Genomic DNA, 22,633 nt, shown 5'->3' with positions numbered 1-22,633 from the left:
AGTGACATTTTAATTGACAGACTTGAAAACTGGGAATGTGTAACTGGGCCTGTTCTAGACTGGTTTAAGTCTGACCTGAGGGACAAAGCATTCTCTGTGTCGATAGACATTAGGGACTTTAAGCAGCGATGGTTGAAGGGACGGCTACAGCATGATGTAATGACGTACACTTCCTACAGTTGCAGCCCAGCTGTCTATTACAGGAGAAAGACTAATTTGCCGTACCCTGTGATACATTAAAGAGTAAGCAGGTAATACATTTTTGTCATATTTGACACTGTCATATCTTTTATATTCAATAATACCGTGACTGATTTTTCCAGGGTTAACCACTTTTGTTAACAAAAACACCAAAATTACAAACCTCCATCCTCCCTCTCCAGCCCACAACTTAACTGTGCTGTGTGTTGATGAAACCATGATGCTGTCCATGGTGCTGAAGTAACAGATGGATTTATACAAATTCTCTTAAATTGTAAATTAAATTGTCTCTAAAGCAAATATCAAGAGCTCTCAGGTCATTTTAAGAGACATATTTTAGCAATGTTCAGAGCGAACTCAGTTTCCTGGAGTAGAGAAGTAGCTGTTGTTAAAGTTAAATGTTGCTTAGTGATCTTTGATTTCCACTACTACAGCAATGCGTTGGAATGTATACGGGCGCCATAGCCATCGCTTCACCTGTTGCTGCTTAAAGTCCCTAATGTCTTCTCTACCTCTGCAGTTCTTACCTGTGGCATTCCCCAAGGTTCTATTCTGGGTCCTTTACACTTCTCCGTATACATTACCAGTGGGTCGAGTTATCCACAAATTCAATATGCCCTCACATTCTTATGCAGATGACACTCAAGTTTATTTATCCATCAGGACCCAGAACACAGCAATTTTGTGAGCAAAGCTTTAGTTTCCCATGGCTTACAGTGCACACATTAGGCCAGAAATCTGGAAGTAATCTTCAATTCAGACTTGAATTTCAGTTAACATTTTAGCAAAATCAGTCAGATCAGGAGTTTTGCCAAGATCAGATCATGTCTTTCATTCAGTGATGATGATCCTTTAGTTGCTGAACTGCCCCAGAAATCCATCAGTTGTCTCCAACTTACTCAAAAATACTGCAGCAAGGGTTCTCACAAGAACTGAAAAATATAATCACATATGATATTATTATTATTATTATTACTATTATTAATCCAATGGAAATGCTCACTCAGTGCACACTGACAACGAAACATGTTAGATATGAGCTTTAGTGTCAATCTGTGGCTGACCTTGCAGACACACACATATCTTGGAACATCTCTTAGTCTCTTTTGAGTATGTTCCTGTCCTCATGACTGAAACTGTGATAATTCGAAAGTCATTTGTGAACATGTGCAACACTGTGGAAGCTTTCCTCTTGAGATATGACATGTTGCCTTAATACAGGTATCTGACACAATGAAATAACAGCTGGAGCCTACGGACGTTTACACTGTACATTACTGTAACAACAACGGTGACACAGTTGAATATTCACACAGCTGATCTGAAGGTCTGTTCAGACCCTGCCGCTCTGTATAAAGACAAAGTTCAAAACAGTTCAGAACCTTTATATAGACAACTTGATTTTATTGAGGTGTTTCTGACTGAATACTTCAGATGTGCTCTGCTCCTGTGGTTGGTTTCACCAAGATATCTCAGACTGGTCTGTAGTGCTGGTCCAGTCTTCATGTTCCTCATAGATAAGTCTGATGTGAGTGTTTAACAAAAATAAAAACTGTTAACAACAATTAACAATTAATGACACGTGCGCTGACCAGTAGCACCCAACAAGCAACAATAGGAAAACATGGCTCATACATGTGGTTTGTTAACATTGTTATGGAGAGAGCGATGAGAATGGAAAGGGTTTTTAGAAACTGCAGTGATTCTTTTTTTCTCCAAATCAGATTTTTCTTTTTATTGTTTCATTCTTTGCTGAATTTCTAATGTAAAATGTCTTTGTCGCTGTTGAATTGTTACAAAAGACAAACATTTTCTGCTGAGGTAAAAGGATCTGAGCGACTAGATGTGGTTCCTCGGTCGTCCATTATTTTAATTTTATACTAAACTAAACTGCTTTGTGCAACAGATGATTTCAGACTCAGTCTATCTGAAGTCTGACTATTTGTTATAGCTAAGACACAGTCAGAGTCAGTCTCTGTGAAGCTGGCCCCTGGTCCCCCTGTGCGTGCGTGTGTGCATGTGTGTGTGAGACTGATAAATGAGACTGCCTGAGAGAACAGATTAGTGGACAGACAGACAGACAGACAGACAGGTCTGAGGAGACTCTTTCAGTTCACACACCTCTGTTGTTCTGTGGTCCAGACGCACAGTGACACTGAGCTGTCAGCTCTGCTAGCATACATTTTGTTACAGAGACTTCAGAGTTCCCTTGGTGATGACATCTAGTGGCCATCACAGGAAGTGCAGCTTCATGTCCTACTCAGAGCTGGAGTCTGTCGAGTAACATGTGTCTAGGATCATTCTCCATGACTCTGTAAGGCATTATGTAAGAAACTTTGTGTTGAACCATGTCTCAGACAGGTTTCAACATGGTCCTATGGCCCTCAAACACTGACACACTCCTCTGTTCATTCCTGCACAAAACAAAAGTCAATTTGAATATTGAATATTTGTTGTGTTTATGTACTACTGTTCACTGTTTCAGAGAGACACAATGCCTCAATAACAATTACTGTTAACAAAATGAACACTTTTTTATTTATTTATTTATTCATTCACCTATCTAACATTACCCTGGTATGGATCATGTGCTTGTTTCATGTTACACTTTTCTGTCCTCTTGGCTTTTATTTTGACTTTTTTACACTTCACTTCCTCTTTCAGTCTGTCCACAGTTCTACTGTCTGAAAAATGAGAAATGAAAACATGAATTTGCAAAAGCCAAAACTGGACCATTTTCTGAATTGGCTTTTTGTTTGGAAACAAAAAACAAATAGACCACATGATTTAATTTTGTCTTGTGGTTTAGATTTAAAAATCAAATAAAACCATGTAAATCGGTTTTTGGTTTCAAACAAAATAATGATAAAAGGGATTGCCAAAAACCAGAAAATTTTTATTGGTTTTTCGGGTTTGATGATTACACCAAACAGTTTTTCTGTTTAAAAGAAATAACAAATTTAAGTTTTTTTTTTTGTTTGTTTTTTTAATTACAAATGAATTATGGATTATCCAATGATTTGCAGAACCTTTAATTATTTTTTCTGTAATCCTCTTCTGGAAACTGAATCATGATTATTTTTTATGATTATGTTTAACAACTCAAAGAACTTGGTCCAAGGGAAAGAAGAAACAGTGGTGACAGTAAGAACATGTTTACTTTTTCACTCCAAATCTCCCTCTGATCTGAAACAAAGTGATTCTGCAGTAAACCTGAACAAAGCCCTGGTCTAAAGTCCTGAACTCTGTACACCCACCATCCGCCACGGACACCTCCCCTATCACTGTGAGACAGCAGAGTGCAACACTACAGGGACTATTGTAATTTCCCTGAGGACTGCATTAGGCCAAATCTAGTTTTTATTAATAGTTACATAATTACATTTTTTACATGGCTTTAATATATACATACATACACACATACATACAGTATATATATATATCTATAATATAAAGAATGATGGATGAACCTATGAAGAAGAGGTTTGGAAGCTGGTGCAGGAGACTGAAGTTGTTCCTGAGGTCGTCACCTCACTCAACCGGCTCCCTCTACCTGCTGACTTTCTGCTCTGGATGAGTGCACGAGCTGAATATCCAAATTGTAAATTGCGGTTGGTAAGCTAATGAGCTGCATTATGTCTACTGTGATTAGATGTTATTTGCTCCCAGGATGCTTTGCCCTGCAGAGTAGAACATTGGTACTTAGTCCGCCGCCAGGAAGTGAAGTCTGCCAGTGCTGATGTATGACTCTGTGTGTGTGTGTGTGTGTGTGTGTGTGTGTGTGTGTGTGTGTGTGTGTGTGTGTGTGTGTTTGTATGGGACAGTGTTTCAGTGACTCTCTCTGTGCCTTGGATGCTAATTTCAGCTCAGTAATTGTGTTTCCATTAAAGTGCTGGCATCAATTCATCCAGGACACGCTGCTAATTTAGCCAGCACCCAATGCCCTCCACACACACACACACACACACACACACACACACACACACACACACACAGTGACTACTGGCTTCACATTGTATACCCAGGTCATCACAGCTCAGCTCGCACTCCTCCTCTTCCTCACTGCAGGTCTTCACTGCTACAGCTGTGACTCAGCCAGAAGTGTGACCAACACAGAGTTGTGTGACTTTTTGTTATATCATCATACAGTGGACATTTTCCTTCTATAAGTAAACCAGCAGAGCCTAAAGCACTTCAACACACTGAATATCAGTGAGGACACACACTGTTGATCTGACTGAGTGCCAGTGCTTATACTCATCCTCACACACACACACACACACACACACACACACACACACACACACACACACACAAACCAAGCTTCCGCTTGACTGCACCACTTCTTTTACAGACGTAATCAGTCAGAGGAACAAAACCAGGACTTTACTTTCATACTTTAACTACAGTTTGCTGTTAATATTTCAGTACGTTTCATTAAGTAGGATTTTTCATGCAGGATTTTTACTTGTGAAGGAGTATTTTTAATTTGCTGTACTGGTACTTTTACTTCAGTTTAGAATCTGAATACTTCTTCTGAGTGTATTGTAGCATCACTATCTAGCATTACCTCTGTTACTACTTAGCTAGCTAGCTGCTACAAATGAATCGACACAAAATAGCATTTTAATGTTAACTAGGGTTGCCACCCGTCTTGGTTTTCCCAGGATTGTTCTCTTTTTTGAGCGACTGTCCTGAAAAATCTTTCCTGGGACACGAAATGTCCCGGTTTTTGTGAAAATGTAGAATTTCATAGTTTCAAATACAACCTAATATGTCTCTGTTTCTATTTAAAATTAGAATTTAATATGGACTAAGGGAGAGCACCTGAGAGAGTGCGTGTGAGAGAGAGAGAGAGAGACACACACACACACACGTGAACTGGGGCTGGGGGGCTGGATCTGGAACACAGAGAGTCACAGGAAGGGGGTATAAGGGAAGGAATGGAGGATGGAGGTCTTATGGTGTAGAGGAGCTGATCCAGGGCTTGAGAGGGAATTGGGGTGATGAGGAGAATCTAAATCCAAATGCAAATAGAGGCTGGTTGGTGACTGAAGATTGGAGGGTGAAGCAGGCAGAGACTTGGGTGGAGGAGGGTGTGGGATCTGGCTCTGGAGTCCTAGGGCACAGAGGAAGAAAGCAGGTGTAAGGAAAAGGTTCACAAGCACGACAAACACTCTTGATAATGTTCAAAACAACAAATTTGCTGAGACCTTGCTACTACATTACTGAACAATCAGGCGATGGAAGAAAGGCCGGAGTATTTGAACTGAGGCTGATGAGGTAATGGCATACAGGTGTGGTACTCTCCGGAGCCGGGTAGGGGAAACCGCACCCACAGCACCTACACAGACAGGGAGGAGACACAAGGGAACACAGGGAGAGCACAGAGAGACACAGGGAAATCCAGGGACGGAACAGCCTCACTGTTTAATTGTGATAGTTTCCTTCCACTGCTTTTCTGTTTCCTTCCTGGTTATGTCCAATCCTGTGTCCGTAAACATATGAAAACGGGTACAACAGTGACGATTGGCCAATGGTCATGCCTATACTTTTATTTGATTGGTAGCAGAAATACAAAAGTTTACCTTATTACCTAGCAAAGAAAGTCTTTGAGGAGGCCTGATGGCCGAGTGGTTAGAGTGTATACTATATGGGTGTATTGGTCCCTTAGCAGCTGGTCCCTGATTCAACTCCTGGCCGGGATCTTTACTCAAAATGTCTCAAAATAAATAAAATGTTGATATTCATATTGTTTTAAAAAGGAACTGAAATCATTGTGTGAATGGAGAAAATGAATCATAAACCTGTAGGGTTTTGAACATGGTCATCAGTCATGTGAATTAAACACAATTTAGATTTAATGGGCTTCAACATGTAAAACCAGCAGTATGGCCTTTACTGTGAATCAAAAACATCAGGCTTTATCACTTTGACTGATGTCAGGTTTGTCTCGTGATCAGTCTAACTGACTCTGTGATTTCCTCCTCAGAGCCCACGGGCCAGATGCCATGATCCTGGTGGATGGACAGCCTCTACAGACCAATGGGGAGCTGGGTCTGTCCCAGATGCTTCACATAGCCAGTCAGATCGCAGCCGGGATGATCTACTTGGCGTCCCAACACTTTGTGCACCGTGACCTGGCGACCAGGAATTGCCTGGTGGGGAACGGTCTTCTGGTGAAAATAGGAGACTTCGGCATGTCGAGAGACATCTACAGCACAGATTATTACAGGGTGAGAACATTACATTTATTTCTATGTTTTTCTCCCAAAAATAAAGAATGAATTTACAGTATAATGTTGTGCTGATGGACGATCAGTGATCGATCATCATCAGAACGATCGCCGATTGCTCGTGCCTTTGCAATTGTGTAGAAGTGTCAAAATGAAGTGGGCAAAATACTGAACCCCATATTGCCTCTGATGCCTGTTCAATCAGTGTATGAGTGTGTGGCAGAAGTGCTGTATGAATAGTTGGGTGAGTGTACAGCGCTTTGAGCGGTCAATGTGACTAGAAAAGCTCTATATGAGCTCATTTACCATTTATCACAATTACAAGTTGTGTCACAATACGCCTCTGCTCCTACCTGCTCTCTCCTGGGTTAACTGGCAGATAAAAACATCAGGTGTAAATTCAAACTGTATCTAGTGTTGTATTATGTTTTGACTTATACAAAATTTAGTTCCAACCAAGTAATTTGATTGGACGAGAGTCATTCCAGAGTGCTGCATTTATATTGAGCTTTTCTAGTCTTACTGACCACTCAAAATGCTTTACAATACTTGCTACGTTCACCCATTCACTCACATTCATACATCACACTCATATGTGCAGTTATACACTGATAGACTGATAGTTGTATTAAATATCAGCATGGCTCTGATTGTCTTCTGTACTCAGCCTGCGGCCTCGTACTTATGACCGAATCACAGCCGTGCTGATATTCAATACAACATCACTCCCTCTCAATTGATATTACTTAAATGAACAAGTAATCATGTCCACGCCCACCTAGGAGACAGGAAGTGTTTACCATTTCTTACCAATGGCACTGCTTGTAGTGATTCATCTTAATCTTTGATTAACTTTCATTGGTAGCAGCAGGACAGGGGTGTGCTGCCTTAACTGACGGTCACATTCAGTGTGTAGCTTCTCTAAATGATTGAGCCTGCAGCTGTTTTTTAAGGACTTAATATTTTAATGAGTCCAGGAGCCCAAACTTCTCATGATGGTCTCACATGGAGTAGTTGAAGACATCCTGCTGTTTGTAGAAAAGGTTTGTCTTCATAGCTGATGGTTTTCAGGAGACTCTCTCAGCACTGTAATTGGCATGGTGGGAAATAATTTGTGTTTGGCAGTAAATGTCAGTGACTCCACTGAGTCCTATAGTCCTAAGTAGCTTCTGTGGACTGTTTTCTTTTTAATGGCTGCCCCGGCATCTCAGCGGGGCAGCACAGAGGCCTCACTGATTCTCTTTAATTCTAACACTTACTTAGCACTGACCTGTTCACTGGGTCAGTTTCACACAGTTTTTATTTATCCCTCGTTTATTTTCCCATCACCATAATGCAGCATCATGTTGTTGTTCTGATTAGATCTGCTCTATATTTATTTGGTCATAGTCTGAGAGACAGAACATACAAAAAGTACAGATAGCAGACACACACAATCTGATGTGCTCTACATAAACTATAAGACAATAAACTTAAAAACTCATTTGGCTAATGTCACACAACAACCTGTGTTGAACAACAGAAATGACCAAAGCATTCATTAATTTCTCCTTACTGGAACTAAACCTGTCTCAATCCCTCAATGGAAGTATAGGGGAGGTGATGTTTTCAAAGATCTGCACAAGGGACGCTTTCTAAACTCTACAGATGTACGCTGTACCTCTTGGGCCAGTGCTGGTAGAAGCTGCACAGTGTAGGGACGTATCTGGTGAAAATGATGAAGACATTTGTTTGAAGACGGTGTGGGAAAACGAATATTGTACGTCTAAGGGGTGGACAGAAAAAACAGAGAACCAGCCATGGCAGCAGAGGTGGACACAGTCCACAGCTCCATTACTGGAGTCACAGTACAGATCCTCCTGGTCAAATATGACTCCAATACAAGTGAAAGTCGTTCAGTCAGATGTTTACTTGAGTTAGTGAGTACTAGAGAACTTGATTTTAAAAAAACACTGAAATATTCAAAAGTACATTTTTTTTTATATGAACTCATATTTTTCCACATTTACAGAACCTAATGACCCTGAAACAACCTACTGACTGACTGACTGACTGACTGTAGAACCTGTAGAATAAAAACCTGTAGAATATGATACATTAGATAGATAGAAATGTCCAGAAAACACAATTGAATCAACAAGACCGTGGTCTCTGTGAAGAATCTTCTGCCTCATCTTCATATAACCTCGCTATCATTAGGACACTGACAGGTTCAAACATGACTGACAGTGGAGGAGTTGACTGTGATTGTTTTTTTCTCCTGTGATGAACACAGTGTATGGTCTATCACATTTTCAAAATAAAAGAAGATTCACTGACTAATAAGAGTACTTCATAGAAATGTAGTGGAGTCAAAAGTACAATATATAAGTGTAGTGGAGTGAAAGTCTGAGGTTTCTAAAAGAATAATATTCAAGTCAAGAACAGATACTGGAAAGTATACTTAAGTAAGTACTCAAGTAAAAGTACTTTGTTACTGTCCACCCCTGGATGACAGTCAGCCAGCACACACACACGACCCTGGAACTGACTCAGCTCAATGAACTTCAGCTGTCATTAATGAGCTGTGCTTTTCCTCTGAGAATGTGCTATGAAAAATGTGTGTGAGAGAGACCTGAGAGGGAAACAATATATTTAGATATATTATAGTTCAAATGTAAGGTTGTAAAACATGATGACTTTCTACTGTAAAGTTGGACATTTTAACATGGGAGTCTATGGGGATTGACTCACTTTTGGAGCCAGCCTCTAGTGGTCATTAGAGGAACTGCAGTTTCTGACACTTAGGCCTTTATCTTCATCTTTCTAACTGCTTTAGTTTATGTTAGAAAGACAAAAGACTAGGACAGGTCACCAACAGCAATGATTTCTCAAAGGCAGTTAAATTAAAGTTATTAGTGCTTATTGAATAAATGACTATTTTATGGTGGAGACACTGCAGAGAGAAAGTAGGACAGGAGGAAGAATGGGTTCAAACAGCAGAGGTAGAGTAATGATGGCAGAGGAAGAGGCTGGAAGGACAATTTGTCAGTGACACACTGGAGGTCATTCATCATGTGAGTCTTGATTAGGAGCCACATATTTGACTGAATTAGTCAAGCTGCCTTCTGATTTCACAGCCGTCAGAGAGCAGAGGAGAGCAGAGGAATAATGATTCACTGCCTGAACGTGTGTGAGACATTTTTGATTTCACCTGTAATACCTTTGTTCCTCAAACATGACTAAGGATTTTATAGTTATGTTAAGAACACTTGGTTAATATTAAGACCAGACTGTGGTCACAGTCAGTACAGTATGCTTTAAGGTAGGTTAGGCAGCTACAATAAAGCTCTTGGTATAGATCATGCTGTTGCTTAAATTTATAAAGAGTTGATGCTCTGTGTATTCTATTTTATTTTTTTCTATATCAAATAAATCTGATGGTACCAATTCTAAAATAAAACAGGTCTGGGAAGAGGACCTGAACATTGTAATCGACCATGATGTTTGGAAAGAAGCACTAAAAAGAATAAAATCCTGCTGTTAATTCTAGACTCCAATGAATCCAATTCAAAATTATTCACGGACACTACTACTCCAAGGCCAAACTTCATGTAGTAGGTGTAAGACTATAGCGTGCATGCAAGCTCACCATTTCTAGACTTGTCCAAATCTACATAATTTTTGGTGTCTTCTGTTCCAATGGTAAAGTCTTTGAGGTTACTTTGACTCCTGACCCTGAAACAGCGCTGTTTCCACAATAGCAGTCCAAGTTTATGGCATGGTAAATGCCAAGAGATGCATTTTGGAGTTATGGAAATCTGACTTACCTTGAGATTTGTTTGAGAGAACTGATAGGACTGATCCTACATGTAGAAAGACTGAGGTATGAACTGTCTGGAAGACCGCAGAAGTTCCTTTGCATATGGTGCTTCAGCACATCATTATTATCATGTCAGAGATTTATTTATTTACTTGCTTATTGTCCTTTCTGTAAGTCCAGAATCTGTCTATATTATTTAACTATGCTTTGTCTGTCTTAACCATATAAAACCACCATGAATACAATTTTTAAAAAGTTGATGTTCAGTGGCAACAAAGATTTGTTCTTGGGCCTCTATTGGCTTTATTCATTATTTCATTAGTTCATTCATTTGTTCATTAATCAATTAGTTGACTGACAGAAATTGAATTGGAAACAAGTTTGATAATTGATTAATCATTTAATCATTTTACATTTTTAAGGAAAAAATCCCCAAAATTCATTGTGTGTGTGTGTGTGTGTGTTTGTGTGTGTGTGTGTGTGTGTGTGTGTGTGCGTGTGTGTGTGTGTGTGTGTGTGTGTGTGCGTGTGTGTGTGTGTGTGTGTGTGTGTGTGCGTGTGTGTGTGTGTGTGTGTGTGTGTGTGCGTGTGTGTGTGTGTGTGTGTGTGTGTGTGCGTGTGTGTGTGTGTGTGTGTGTGTGTGTGTGTTTGTCATCATGGCTAAATGTGATGCTGGAGACACCTACTTTGAATTTGAAGATAGTTGTGAGTACATACATTATGTTATAATGTAGTAATAATAGAGTTCTGCAGGAATGAGTCCTAAAGCCTGGACATTAGTTAGCTCCTCCAGTCCTGATTTCTTGAAGCTTTTAAATCTGTTTAAAAAAGGCCCGTTGCTAACAAGTGTCTAAATGAGACTACAGAGGTTAAACATCATCACGTTGAACATGAAAACCGATCTACTCACCAGTCTACCTTTAAAAGATTGTTGTGTTTATACAAACTGTTGCTAACTTTGTAACTTACATCTGCTGATTGTATTTAGGCTTCAAACATCATAAAGTGGTGTTTATTAGTGAAGCTGATCCTGCTGAACAAAACCTGTCAGGATCATAAACTGTTGTTTATTTCCCTAATATTCCAAAAGAAGGAAAAACCCCATTGGCTTTTAGTGGAGAGAACCAGGGTGATGCTAACATCATGGTTTGTCTACAATACATCATCCTGTAGAAGGTCAATAGGTGTCACAGCTGCTGTCATTGGTTTCAACCAAGCATCAACCTCTGAGGCTGAAAAATAAAGAACCACAACCTGCAGTTCCTCTAATGACCACTAGTCTGGCTCCAACAGTGAGTCAGTCCCCATAGACTCCCATGTTAAAATGTCCAACTTCACAGCAGAAATAAACATGTTTACAGCCTGGTACAAAAACAGGGTCTCTTGAGCTAATTTCCTAATTCATGACAACTGTGTATATAACTCACCTGGGAAAAAAAACATTTCACCCCTGACATCAGGTGTCTTCCCCCACTTCTGAAAATCAGACCCACAACCTGGAGCTGATAGTGAACAGAAGAATTGTCTCAAGGCGAGAGTAGCCATCTTTTTATAGTCACTATTAATTCATCACATGTAGTGATGACACCTGTAGAGATATATCTCAGTCATCATCATCACACTTGTACATGTACATGTATTTTAAACCACATCTTGTCCACATGAGGTCCACTGTCCCTCTGTGTACTCACTGCCAGTGTTAACCACAGCAGCCAGTGCCCTGATCTGACTCTGTATGTGGCCTGAATGAGTCAGAGCAGATGTGATGAACACTGTGGTAGCCATACATCATAAGCTATAATCAGGAGCAGCATATGATCGACAATATAGCTCATGTCTGTCAGAGGAAGAAGACCGGAGATCACAGTTGTTCCTGTGCACTCATGACACCAAGTCACTGGTTTCTTTAAACCTCATGGAGGTTAGTTTGAAAGATGAGTTTACATTTTGAATCCTGAATCATAAATCTGGGATCGTCGTGTGTGTGTGTGTGTGTGTGTGTGTGTGTGTGTGTGTGTGTGTGTGTGTGTGTGTGTGTGTGTGTGTTGTGCGCGTGTATGTGTGGTGTGTGTGTGTGTGTGTTTGTGCATGTGTGTGTGCGTGTGTGTTTGTGTGTGTGTGTTTGTGTGTGTCTGTGTGTGTGTGTCTGTCTGTGTGTGTGTGTGTGTGTGTTCAGGTGGGAGGTCACACCATGCTGCCTATCCGCTGGATGCCTCCAGAGAGCATCATGTACAGGAAGTTCACCACAGAGAGTGACGTGTGGAGCTTCGGGGTCATTCTGTGGGAGATCTTCACCTACGGCAAACAGCCCTGGTTCCAGCTCGCCAACAATGAGGTATGTCACCACTTCATTTAATGACATGAAGAAGAGTTTCCATTCATACTCCACAAATTAGATTCTGTAATTAAATTAAAACAAACCTTTGAAAAAACATTTTGTTTTAATTTTATAGAGTTTTGTAACAATTTATTTTGTGGTTGTAGTTCCTAAACTTAAAAATACAGAATACAGACAGATCCTAATAAAGCAGAGGTCACTAGCAGGTGGACTGTGGTCCACATCCAGATCCAGACCCAGTCGCTGTCCTTTCCAGACCAGAACATATAATCTATAAATCATTGAGAATTACTCCATTTTGATGGAGCATTTCTATTTTAACCGGCGCAGCTTTTCTAGCCTTTATGGCACTGGTCAGATGATGCTACTCAGCAATCACTGTGACTCAAGTCAGTGAGTGAGCCATATGGACATGGTGAGACACATAAGTGGAGAAAGTGAGATAAAAGAGAGAAAGAAAGAGAAAAGGAGTTAAAGCTGTTGTATTTACAGCTGCATGTGTTGCTAAATCAGCTCAATGTCTCTAGATTTAGAGACTTGTGTTTAAACAGACTGGGTATAAACCTGGTTCAGGTCTGGGCTGTGTATGGATGACGACCGGGGGCTTAGGGCTACACCTCTTGACACAGGCAGTCTATCGAGCTGCTCTGGTTTCCTGACTGCTTGGGAACTGCAGGAGCACTTCCAATACACTGAGGCTCACCTCCATTACAGCAAATAAATTACTTTTATTCCATGTATCATTATTGCTAAAAGAGGCAGAGGAATAACTGAACATAAGACACACTGAGCAGAGAGAGCAGGAGAGAGAGAAGTCATCAGTAACGAGGCTTCGTACTAACGACTATGATCAACTCTACATATCAAACAGAGGGAGTTAGACATAAAGACCTGGCTCTGATAAAAGTCTGTTACATTCTGGAGTTGAAGAAAATAAAGACTAAACTATTGTGGATCCAGATGGAGGCTGTGCTCTGTGTCAGAGACTAAATAAGAATTATAGTCTGTCTCGGGTCCCAGCGGTTCACCTGTTGGAGCGCATGACATTTTGGCTTAGTCTATGCTGCAGCCTTACAGCGGCCCGGGTTGGAGTCTGGCCTGTGGCCCTTTGCTGCATGTCATTCTCTTCTAGCTTTCTCTGTGAGTGATCATGTTACAGTAAATCCAGCTGAAATCACAGCTCAGTCTTCGTCTTTCATTTAGGTGTTTGGTGCTTTGTCAGATGACGTCTGTTATAAAATCAGGATTTGACCAGAGGTGAATGAACTGGCTGAGGTGTTGAGGACCATCTTTTGACCTTTTGGCCAGTTGTGACATGGCTAAACGGTCTAAGTGATGCAGAGTGGGGGACAGTTGAGGCTGTTTCAGTGATATTCTTTAATCAGAGGAAGATTGGGAGCATTTTTATTCACTTGTGATGAGACTTGACTTGATCTCTATTAACTGAGTAATCCAATGATACTGTTTGGCATTGATAGATTACAACCATTAGTCATTTGTATCAAATCAAATCAAATCAAATCAAGTTAATCTATAAAGCATATTTAAAATGACCAGGGTTGACCAAAGTGCTGTACAATAATATACAACAAAAACACACAGCATAATAACTCTAAGACAGACAGGGAACAGTTTGAAATAAAAACACCAGGGATAAAAGTGAAAGATAAAACCTTAGGGACACTCAAAAGCCAAAGGAAACAAGTAGGTTTTAAGATTAGTCTTAAAAATATCCACAGAGGGGGAACACTTAATAAAAATAGGTAAACCTTTTCAAAGTTTTGGGGCAGCTACCAGAAAAGCCTGATCACCCATTCCTCTTAGCCTTGCCCCCAGGGACAGCCAGGAGCAGCTGGTCTGAAGTTCTGAGGGATCTAGGGATGGAGAGGGGGCAGAAGAGCTCAGAGATGTACTCTGGACCGTCTAAAGCCTTAAAAATAAATAAATAACCTTGAACTCGATGCAGTATTTGACTGGTAGCTAATGCAGAGATGCAAGTATAGGTGAGATGCTGTCTCTCTTCCTGGTACCAGTGAACAGTCTGGCTGCAGTGTTCTGCACCAGCTGTAGTCAAGACAAGGTGGATTGGGTAATGCCAAAATAGAGGGCATTGCAGCAATCCTGCCCGGAGGAATTTAAGGCGTTTATATGATGACCTTCAGATCATTGAACTAGAGGAATGGTTTAAGTTTGCCAATATTCCTTAGTTGGAAATAACAAGCTTTAACATTGGTGTTGATTTGTTATCAAATGAAGGACAAATGTGGGGTTTAACTTTGTGACATACTGGGTCACCTCATTTCCCCTGTCTCTGATTAGGTTTGGCTCATGAAGCAAATGAGCAGTGACCTCTTCTTCTGCCTGTGCTGCACTTTAATGTGATGCTCACTTGCATAAACTTTTCCTGAACAAGACAATAAGCTACATCTTGTTAACTGTGTGTCTCTCTGTCTTCCCAGGTGATAGAGTGCATTACTCAGGGCAGGGTACTGGAGCGCCCCAGGCTCTGTCCCAAGGAGGTCTACGACCTTATGCTGGGCTGCTGGCAGAGAGAACCACAGCAGCGCCTCAACATTAAGGACATTCAGAAGATGCTGTTCACCCTGATGAAAGCCACACCAGTCTACCTGGACATACTGGGATAGACTTGGAAGGAACGAGGATGTAGTTTAGGACTGGATCATGACTGCAGTAGAAACGAGTTCACTGGATCAGAGGGAATAGAGCTTTGGAGCCAAAGTCTGGCCTGGACCCACATCATAGCCTGTGATGTGAATCAGTATTCGGACTGAACTCTTTCTTGCATCTGACTGCCTGACATTTGAGGATTGGAATGATGTTTAGCTGGCTGGAGTTATATTGCATTACATTAGAGTATAATCAAGTACATGGATTGGACCTCACCTACAAGTCTGGGTCTTGGTTTGTGTGGTCAAGTCCTGCTCCTTTTCGAATGAACTAGACATGACTATAAAGATGTGACTATGAAGTATGGAAAGCATCAGACTAGATTGACCTGGATTAATTGGTTGTACTGGTATGGTTTGGTTTAGGTACCGTCACTTTCTAACCTTCATCCTCATTTCACCCGTTGATCAGTCCAGCTTTGGTTCTGTTCTGGTTTAGACAAAGTCTGACCAGGTCTGGAGTCTGGCTCAGATTGTCCTAGATTATATCTACAGTATCTCACCCTGAACTTGTTTTCATCTGTGTCCCTCAGTAAGTCAGGTTTCATAAATCTAATATTAGAGCCATCTCACTTTCTCGGCCTTACATGGGTTGTATTTTTGCCTGGAAGCACATGACAGTCACACAGTGAACCATCCTGGACTTCTGAAGGTCTCCAGAAATCTGTGTGCATTTTAAATGGATGTTTGTTTATTCCACGTTCTCTTACCCAGGCTGGTCTGTTTACCTGGTCACTGTTAATGTCAATGTCCAGATTGAACCGTCATGTATTATAACAGAAGAAGAAAAACATCTTGATGAAATGATGACGATGAGTTTCAGCTTTGAAGAAGGAAACATGTCTGTTAATTAAATCTATTAATTTCAGGTGTGACACAGTTACCTGTGACTGATGAATCATAATCTGTCATGATTGGTTCTTAGTAAAACTAAGACAAGAGGAACTGAACTGTTAGATCATCTAACTTTAGGACCTTTGTTGCCCATAACGACTCCAGAATCTAGCAACAGTCATGTGACTGTCACCACAATCGTCAAGGAAACGACCAGGTGGTTCTGGGTTAATGTAAAGGGACTGGTCATGTGATCATCTGTTGAACCTTTGTTTGTTGGAAAGGACAGTGAGGATGAATCGAACACGTCATGTGCAGCAGCAGCTTGTCCAACGTCAATACGCTTCACTGTTTTCATCTGCGGAGCCTCATGGATCCACCTTCCAGTCCAGTGTCATGTCAACCCGCTTAGTTGTACACTTCCTAAAGAACCTGACCAGATCTTCCAACCCTGAGCCTGGAAGCATGAGTGACTGTGTGTCGCCACAGAGATGGACCCAAGTGCCTCCTACTTCTTTCTAAACACTGGGAACTTTACACAAAAAAACAGTAGTCTTTCAAAATAAGAGCACTTTTACATTTTGTTTACCTGCTTAAAAATGTACACTAGCTGTAAACTCTCATTTTTCATCATTTTAATGACAAACAAACCTACATGCAGCACACACTATATATACTGCAAAAAAACCCAAAAAACTCAAAAACACAAGTAAAATTATTAAAAAGACATTTTTACTCTATTTCTGTAGGAAAGAGTAAAAATGAACAGAAAAAAAAATCTTTTTGTACTCTTTGCAGCTCGACGAGAACGTAGAACTTATCCAAGGTGAAGTTACATCTTAGTTTGTTTTTTTTAATTACATATTCTATATATTTTTAATTTATTTTTACTTTGAATCACAGAGTGGACCCCTGCCGTGCCCCAAAGCCATTGGAATATTTTGCCACTGGGTAGAAAATAAACTGATGACAAACAGCTGGTCATGAGGAGCCTAGTTCAAGACGTGTTCTTGTGTTTTGAGTTTCACGTGCTTTCACTCTGACGACTGAGCTACAGCTTCATGGCAACAGGAAGTCTGAGCTGAGAGGACAGCGATGGAGCCACCAGTAACTGTCACAAACATCGTGTTAGTTAAAGAATGTAAATACTGTAAATCTACATCCTGAGATATCTTAACTTATTTACTTTAATTGAGTTTGATTATTTTTAGCTTCTTGACGTGTTGTTATACAGTTCAGTGAAAGCCAATAGATCATTATGATCTATCTATCTTTCTTTTCATTGTAATATACTGTTATTATTTAGTCATAGAATGTAATAATCTACATTTAAATCAGTTTGTTGTAATATGAGTTAATCATCCGTGGGTGATGTCAGGACGGTGGAGGGAAGAGCTAAAGTTAAAGGGAAGATACTGATCCAGGATCAGAAACAAGCCTCACTCTTAAAGGAACAGTTCAACATTTTGTTATTTTACTTTTGTTGCCATAAGACACAGAGTCAGGTCATCTCTGTGTGTGTGTGTGTGTGTGTGTGTGTGTGTGTGTGTGTGTGTGTGTGTGTCCATTTATGTTGCATTTACCTAAGTTTAGCATACAGAGTGGAAGCAGGGCTAAACTGTTAGCTTGGCTTACACCTTCACCTTCTCAACTGAGCGTGCATCTTTTATTTTCTGTTTAATTTTCTGTTCATTTCATAACACTGCACATTGTTCATGTTAACACAGCTCTGGTTTACAATTTCATCACGATTAGAAAAGCACTTGGGAGGCCTCATACAAGTAACACAGCTAACACATGTGTGGACCCCCCTGTAAATACATACAGTATATGAACAGCGGGGTCCATAATGGCTCACTGAGCCCATAATTACAAACAATCAGTAAGCTTTGTCTTATTTTCTTCAGTAACAGAAACCAGTCTGAAGACTTCCCTCTGTCCATCAGCTTGTGTTCTCAGTGACAGCCATGAGTGTGTGAAAACACTGAGGGGGGGGTTAGCTTGGTCTGAGCCACTGTCACTGTTCACTGCACTGATGTTTGTCATGTATCTGAATCTGGAACAACTAGTTTCTTAGTGCTAAAAAAAAAAAAATTACTCCAGAAATTAATACCTTGAATTAAAAGTTGTAGTGGATACAAAATGTATGAAGATTCAACAGATGCAAACAGCTGGGCAGGTAGGACAGGTAAATCAGTTAACACCTGTGTGCAGCCCTGGGTTTCTACTAAACTTTATGTTCATGAAGTCACACCAGAGGTGCTCATGTTAAAGTTCACCCAGAGCATTAACAAGCCTCAACAAGCCCAAGTCTTCTGTATGATACAATCACTAGTGTAATTATAAGTGTGTGTTTTCTGTTTGAACTGTAACCACATGAAATTATTATATTCCAGAACTATGCATATTTATGAAGATAGAGTTTTAGCAGGAACAGGACACTGGTGTGAGCTGCAGCAGGTCATGTGCAACATCTCACAGCTTCTTGTCATGCGACAGAAAACGTGTGTTGTGCAGAAAAAGGAAACACGCACTAGGTGGATCGGTACTTTGTGGCACACGCACTGTATATTTGTTTTATCTGAACGTGCTCCAGGAAGTGATGCGTTATATGTGTGTGGTCTGCTGGGAGCTCGGGAGGAGCAGCTTTATTAGAACCTCGCTCTGCATGTTCATTATCGGCCCGTGTGTAGCTCTGTCCATGAACGTGGCTTAGAAAATGTGTCTGCACTGTGTTTGTGGTCCAGAGTCCTGACAGCCTTGCTTTATGATAGGCCAGTACTGTGCGTTAGACCGAGCTAAGGTTTTTTAAAACATTTTCAGACTGAACGTGACGCAAAAATCTGCCTTGCATTATTCACTAGTATTTGAGTGTTTGAGTCCATTTTAATTTACCCCACAAAGCACTGACTGTACAGATGTTAACTGAAGGCTGGGACAACTGTGGGCTCAGTTTCTCTGAATGTGAGGAAGAGCTTGTGGGGTTCAAAGATTGTTTTTTTCAGGAATACAACCCTGTGTGCAGATTGGTTTGCTTCTGCTGTCTTATAGGAATTAGTCAACTCTGCATGCCCACACCTTATCCCTCCAAACATTGACCATTTACCACAGTGTCTCTAAAGCTCCTTTTTTTCCTCTTCTCCTGTGTTTTATTTTGAAGTGTTGATCCATAAGAAGATATATTTGTGGTTTTAAGAACCAAAAACCATCTCAGTGTAGTTTTACATCTGCTCCCTCAGGCTTCTCTCTGAAGCTGTTGTTACAACAGGTAGGTAAGCCAATCAGAAGAGAGGAGGCTCTGAGCCTCTCCTCTAATTGGTTGACTGTTTTCTGAGTGATCCAGTAAAAATAAAGCAGATTTCAGGAAAACACTCAGAGAAACCAAATCCTGCAAGGTTGGATGGTGGGTCCAGGTGGGCGGGGCTTGGGGCATGGCTGAGAGCAGTGACTGCTTTGTTGTGACATCACAAAGTCCCAGAAGTCCTGACGGCTGGTTTTAAGGCTCAGTTTCTGAATACAGGCTGTGTGCATTTCTCTGTGGACTGAGGCTTTGATACTTTCACAGTATTAATATAGAACCTAGACCTGATCTATAATCACACTACACATGGACAGAGACCTTTCTACTATATGGACGCTTAAGTTAAAACAACCTTTTAAATGTTGGCGTGATCAGTAATTCATCAGCCAGTTTTTGTAGCTGAAAAAAGTCAGAAATTTAGCCAGAATACATATTATATAGCCCGACTTATAACAGTAAACAATAAGCTCATGCCCCGATGAATTGAGACTTCTGTATGACTATTTATTAGATCAAATGTGAAAGTCAACAGTAACCAGCCCCACAGTGTTTGCTTCAACTAGGAATTTATATATTTTGTTCAGTGACTTGTAACAGGTAGGTGCAACAATGCACAAAAACAGCATCTGTATTCTTTTGTTTCATTTAGAACATTAAACATCACAACATCAGTTCATCCTAAAGTTCACACACAGCTGCTGGGAAGATGCAAAATGAATGAAAGAAGGATTTTATCAAATCTGAAACCTCCACTTTCACCTCCACAGTTTAAAAATCACTAGGCCTATTGTGATGTTAATACCAAAAAGACAAAGAGTTAACTCAGCACCACATGGTGCAGCGACATAGCAGTGACATATTAACAGAAAATCCTACAGTGGTTACATTAGAAATTCTCAGTGTTTCTTATTAAAGCTGCACTGAGCAGGAAAACCCCTGTAACAGAAGAATGTCTGCCTCCGTGAGTCAGATCAGCTCCTCCTCTGTTCCGTCAGTCCAGTGGCTCAGTGTCTTCTCTGTTGACAGGAAGAGATAAATCAACAGCAAAACTTAAACTGACAAACTCTGAAGCAGTCAGTCACGTTGCTCAGGTAGCTTATAGACAGTGATATTAGACATGTCATTAATGTCATATTTAAAACCAAGTTCATATTAATAGCTCAACAGTGATGTTTTGGTCTAAAAACTCCACTAAATACAGTATGTTCATATTGTTTTGACTCCAGTGACAACAGTCACATCAGTCAAACCCAGTTCACTGGTGATGTGGGAAATCAGTGTGTGGGGGAGGGGAAGCAAACTGGCACTTTCTGTCAGTTCCATCACCTGCAGGTTTTTATGTTTTATTTTATTTCACTAGCATTAACCAAGGCTTGTATTTTAACCTCAGCCATAATAACCATGGTCTTTGCTGTGTGCAGACATAATAATGATTATAAAAAACCTACTACTACTGGCACAGAGAGAATTCTCTCTGGTTAAAATGCTGCAAATAAACTGGACAAAAATGAAGGAGAGGATCTGTTTATCAAGATACTGAACTGATGACTACTGTGTTGGTATCCAGGGGCCGGTTTCACCAAGCTGTGTCAGACTGGTCTGTAGTGTTGCTCCAGTCTTCATGTTGCTCACAGATCAGTCTGATGTTTGTCAGACTGTTTCACTCAAATAAAGATAAAAACATTAGACACCTTACCCCGAGGTCAACCCAGGTCTAAGACCAATGTTACCATGGTAACAATCCGTTACACCTGCGCTGACCAGTAGCACCCAACAACAAAAAAACAGGGAAACATGGCTCATCATTGGTGGTGATGAGCCAGGAGAGTAATGAGAGGGGAAAGAGTTTTTTTTTTTCCAAATTAGATTTTTCTTTTTATTGTTTCACTCTTCACACACACAAACATTTTCTGCTGCACTAAATGGAGCAGAACAGTTTGATGCAGATTGAAAAGTTAATTTACCCAGAATTCATTGTACCACAGTCCGGCTTAAGGTTGTCAAGAACTAAACTGATTTGTGCAACGGATGAAGTTAGACTCAGTCTATCTGAAGTCTGACTGTTTGTTATATCTAAACCACAGTCAAATTCTGTCTTTGTGAAACCAGCTCCTGATAAGAAACAGTCACATGACGTGTCATGTGTTTGTATGTCTCCTGAGCAGCCCTTGCTGCAGTAGTAAAGGCCAGCTTCCTGAAGACATCAGTGGGACTCACACACACTCAGAGTAGTTTGATCCCAGTGTTTCCTGTCTGATCACAGCCTGAAGCTTTCACTAAGGCTGAAGGGAAACAGGTGTTTTTCTCTCTGTCGGCTCAGAACACATTTATACTCTTCTCCCCTCTTTTTCTTTTGTCCACGCTCTTCATTTACTCTCATCTCCTTCCTTCTTTCCTTCCAGTGTTCTCCTGCATCATACAAAGTATTTAAGCTCAGTATGTTAAAATCAACATTACTCAGTAATATGTCAGTGTCATTCTCTCTCTCTCTCTCTCTCTCTGGGTAATGTGTTGTATACTCGTCTCCATTCATAATTCTATGTATTAGAATAATTTCTCATCTTATATACTGTCTTCTTAAAAAGGTGAGATGTGGTGAACTTTTAAGGCGGCTCTGTGTCTGACTCTGATTAAAGTTACTTCATCTTTCAACATCTGTGTCTCTGTTTTTCTTTCCCTCAGGAAACATTGGAAAAGAGAATATATTCATTACTGAATATAAACCCATTGCAGCTTTAAATTAGATCAATCAATTATTTATTACTCTGATATGTGAGTCTTATGAATACTTCAAATAAGCATTAATATTCTAACTTTTGCAATAATTGATGCCAGTGTCCAACACAAGCTTATTTTCCAATTTATTCATGCATATTTTACTTTCAAGTTAATGTCTCCATTGTACTCTAAATAACTACGATTTCATCAAAACACAATGAGCACTATCTTTCCACTGACCTGCAGAAAACGTGAAAAGAAAGAAAAAAAAAAATCCTCGAGCCATCTTTACATCTGATTCTCAGCCACTAAAGCAGATAGAAACATGAAATAAAAACCACTGAGAGCTTAAAACTCAACTTTTTTTTATAAATCACTGGCTTTACCATAGAAATTGGATATGGCTGGAAAAACAAAGTCAACTGTTAACATTCCCACTTCAGTTCAACTTTATTTTAATGTTTTAATTGATTTTTTTCAAAATGTTAATGAACATTAGGGTAAAGGCAGTGATTT

The 22,633-nt window shown here is 40.2% G+C and overlaps 1 protein-coding gene across 3 annotated transcripts in view; it reads left to right on the top strand.

Moving 5' to 3' along the window:
- The window catches only part of LOC111234822 (NT-3 growth factor receptor-like), a 188,713-nt gene extending 172,581 nt beyond the window's left edge, over positions 1-16,132 (top strand). For 2 of the 3 annotated variants that reach the window (XM_022762999.1, XM_022762997.1), the window contains exons 16-19: positions 6,194-6,437; positions 10,939-10,944; positions 12,416-12,574; positions 15,037-16,132. In XM_022762999.1, the coding sequence (XP_022618720.1) occupies positions 6,194-6,437; positions 10,939-10,944; positions 12,416-12,574; positions 15,037-15,222 (595 nt within the window). In that variant the 3' untranslated portion in view covers positions 15,223-16,132. The remainder of the gene's footprint in view (positions 1-6,193; positions 6,438-10,938; positions 10,945-12,415; positions 12,575-15,036) is intronic. The other variant, XM_022762998.1, reaches the window with a different exon arrangement.
- Positions 16,133-22,633: the final 6,501 nt, after the last annotated feature.

This window comes from Seriola dumerili, unplaced genomic scaffold (assembly GCF_002260705.1).
Source record: "Seriola dumerili isolate Sdu_G_001 unplaced genomic scaffold, Sdu_1.0 BDQW01000465.1, whole genome shotgun sequence".
Lineage (NCBI taxonomy): Eukaryota > Metazoa > Chordata > Actinopteri > Carangiformes > Carangidae > Seriola > Seriola dumerili.
Note: the sequence above shows the minus strand (reverse complement) of the source record. Positions and strands in the feature narration are given on the sequence as shown.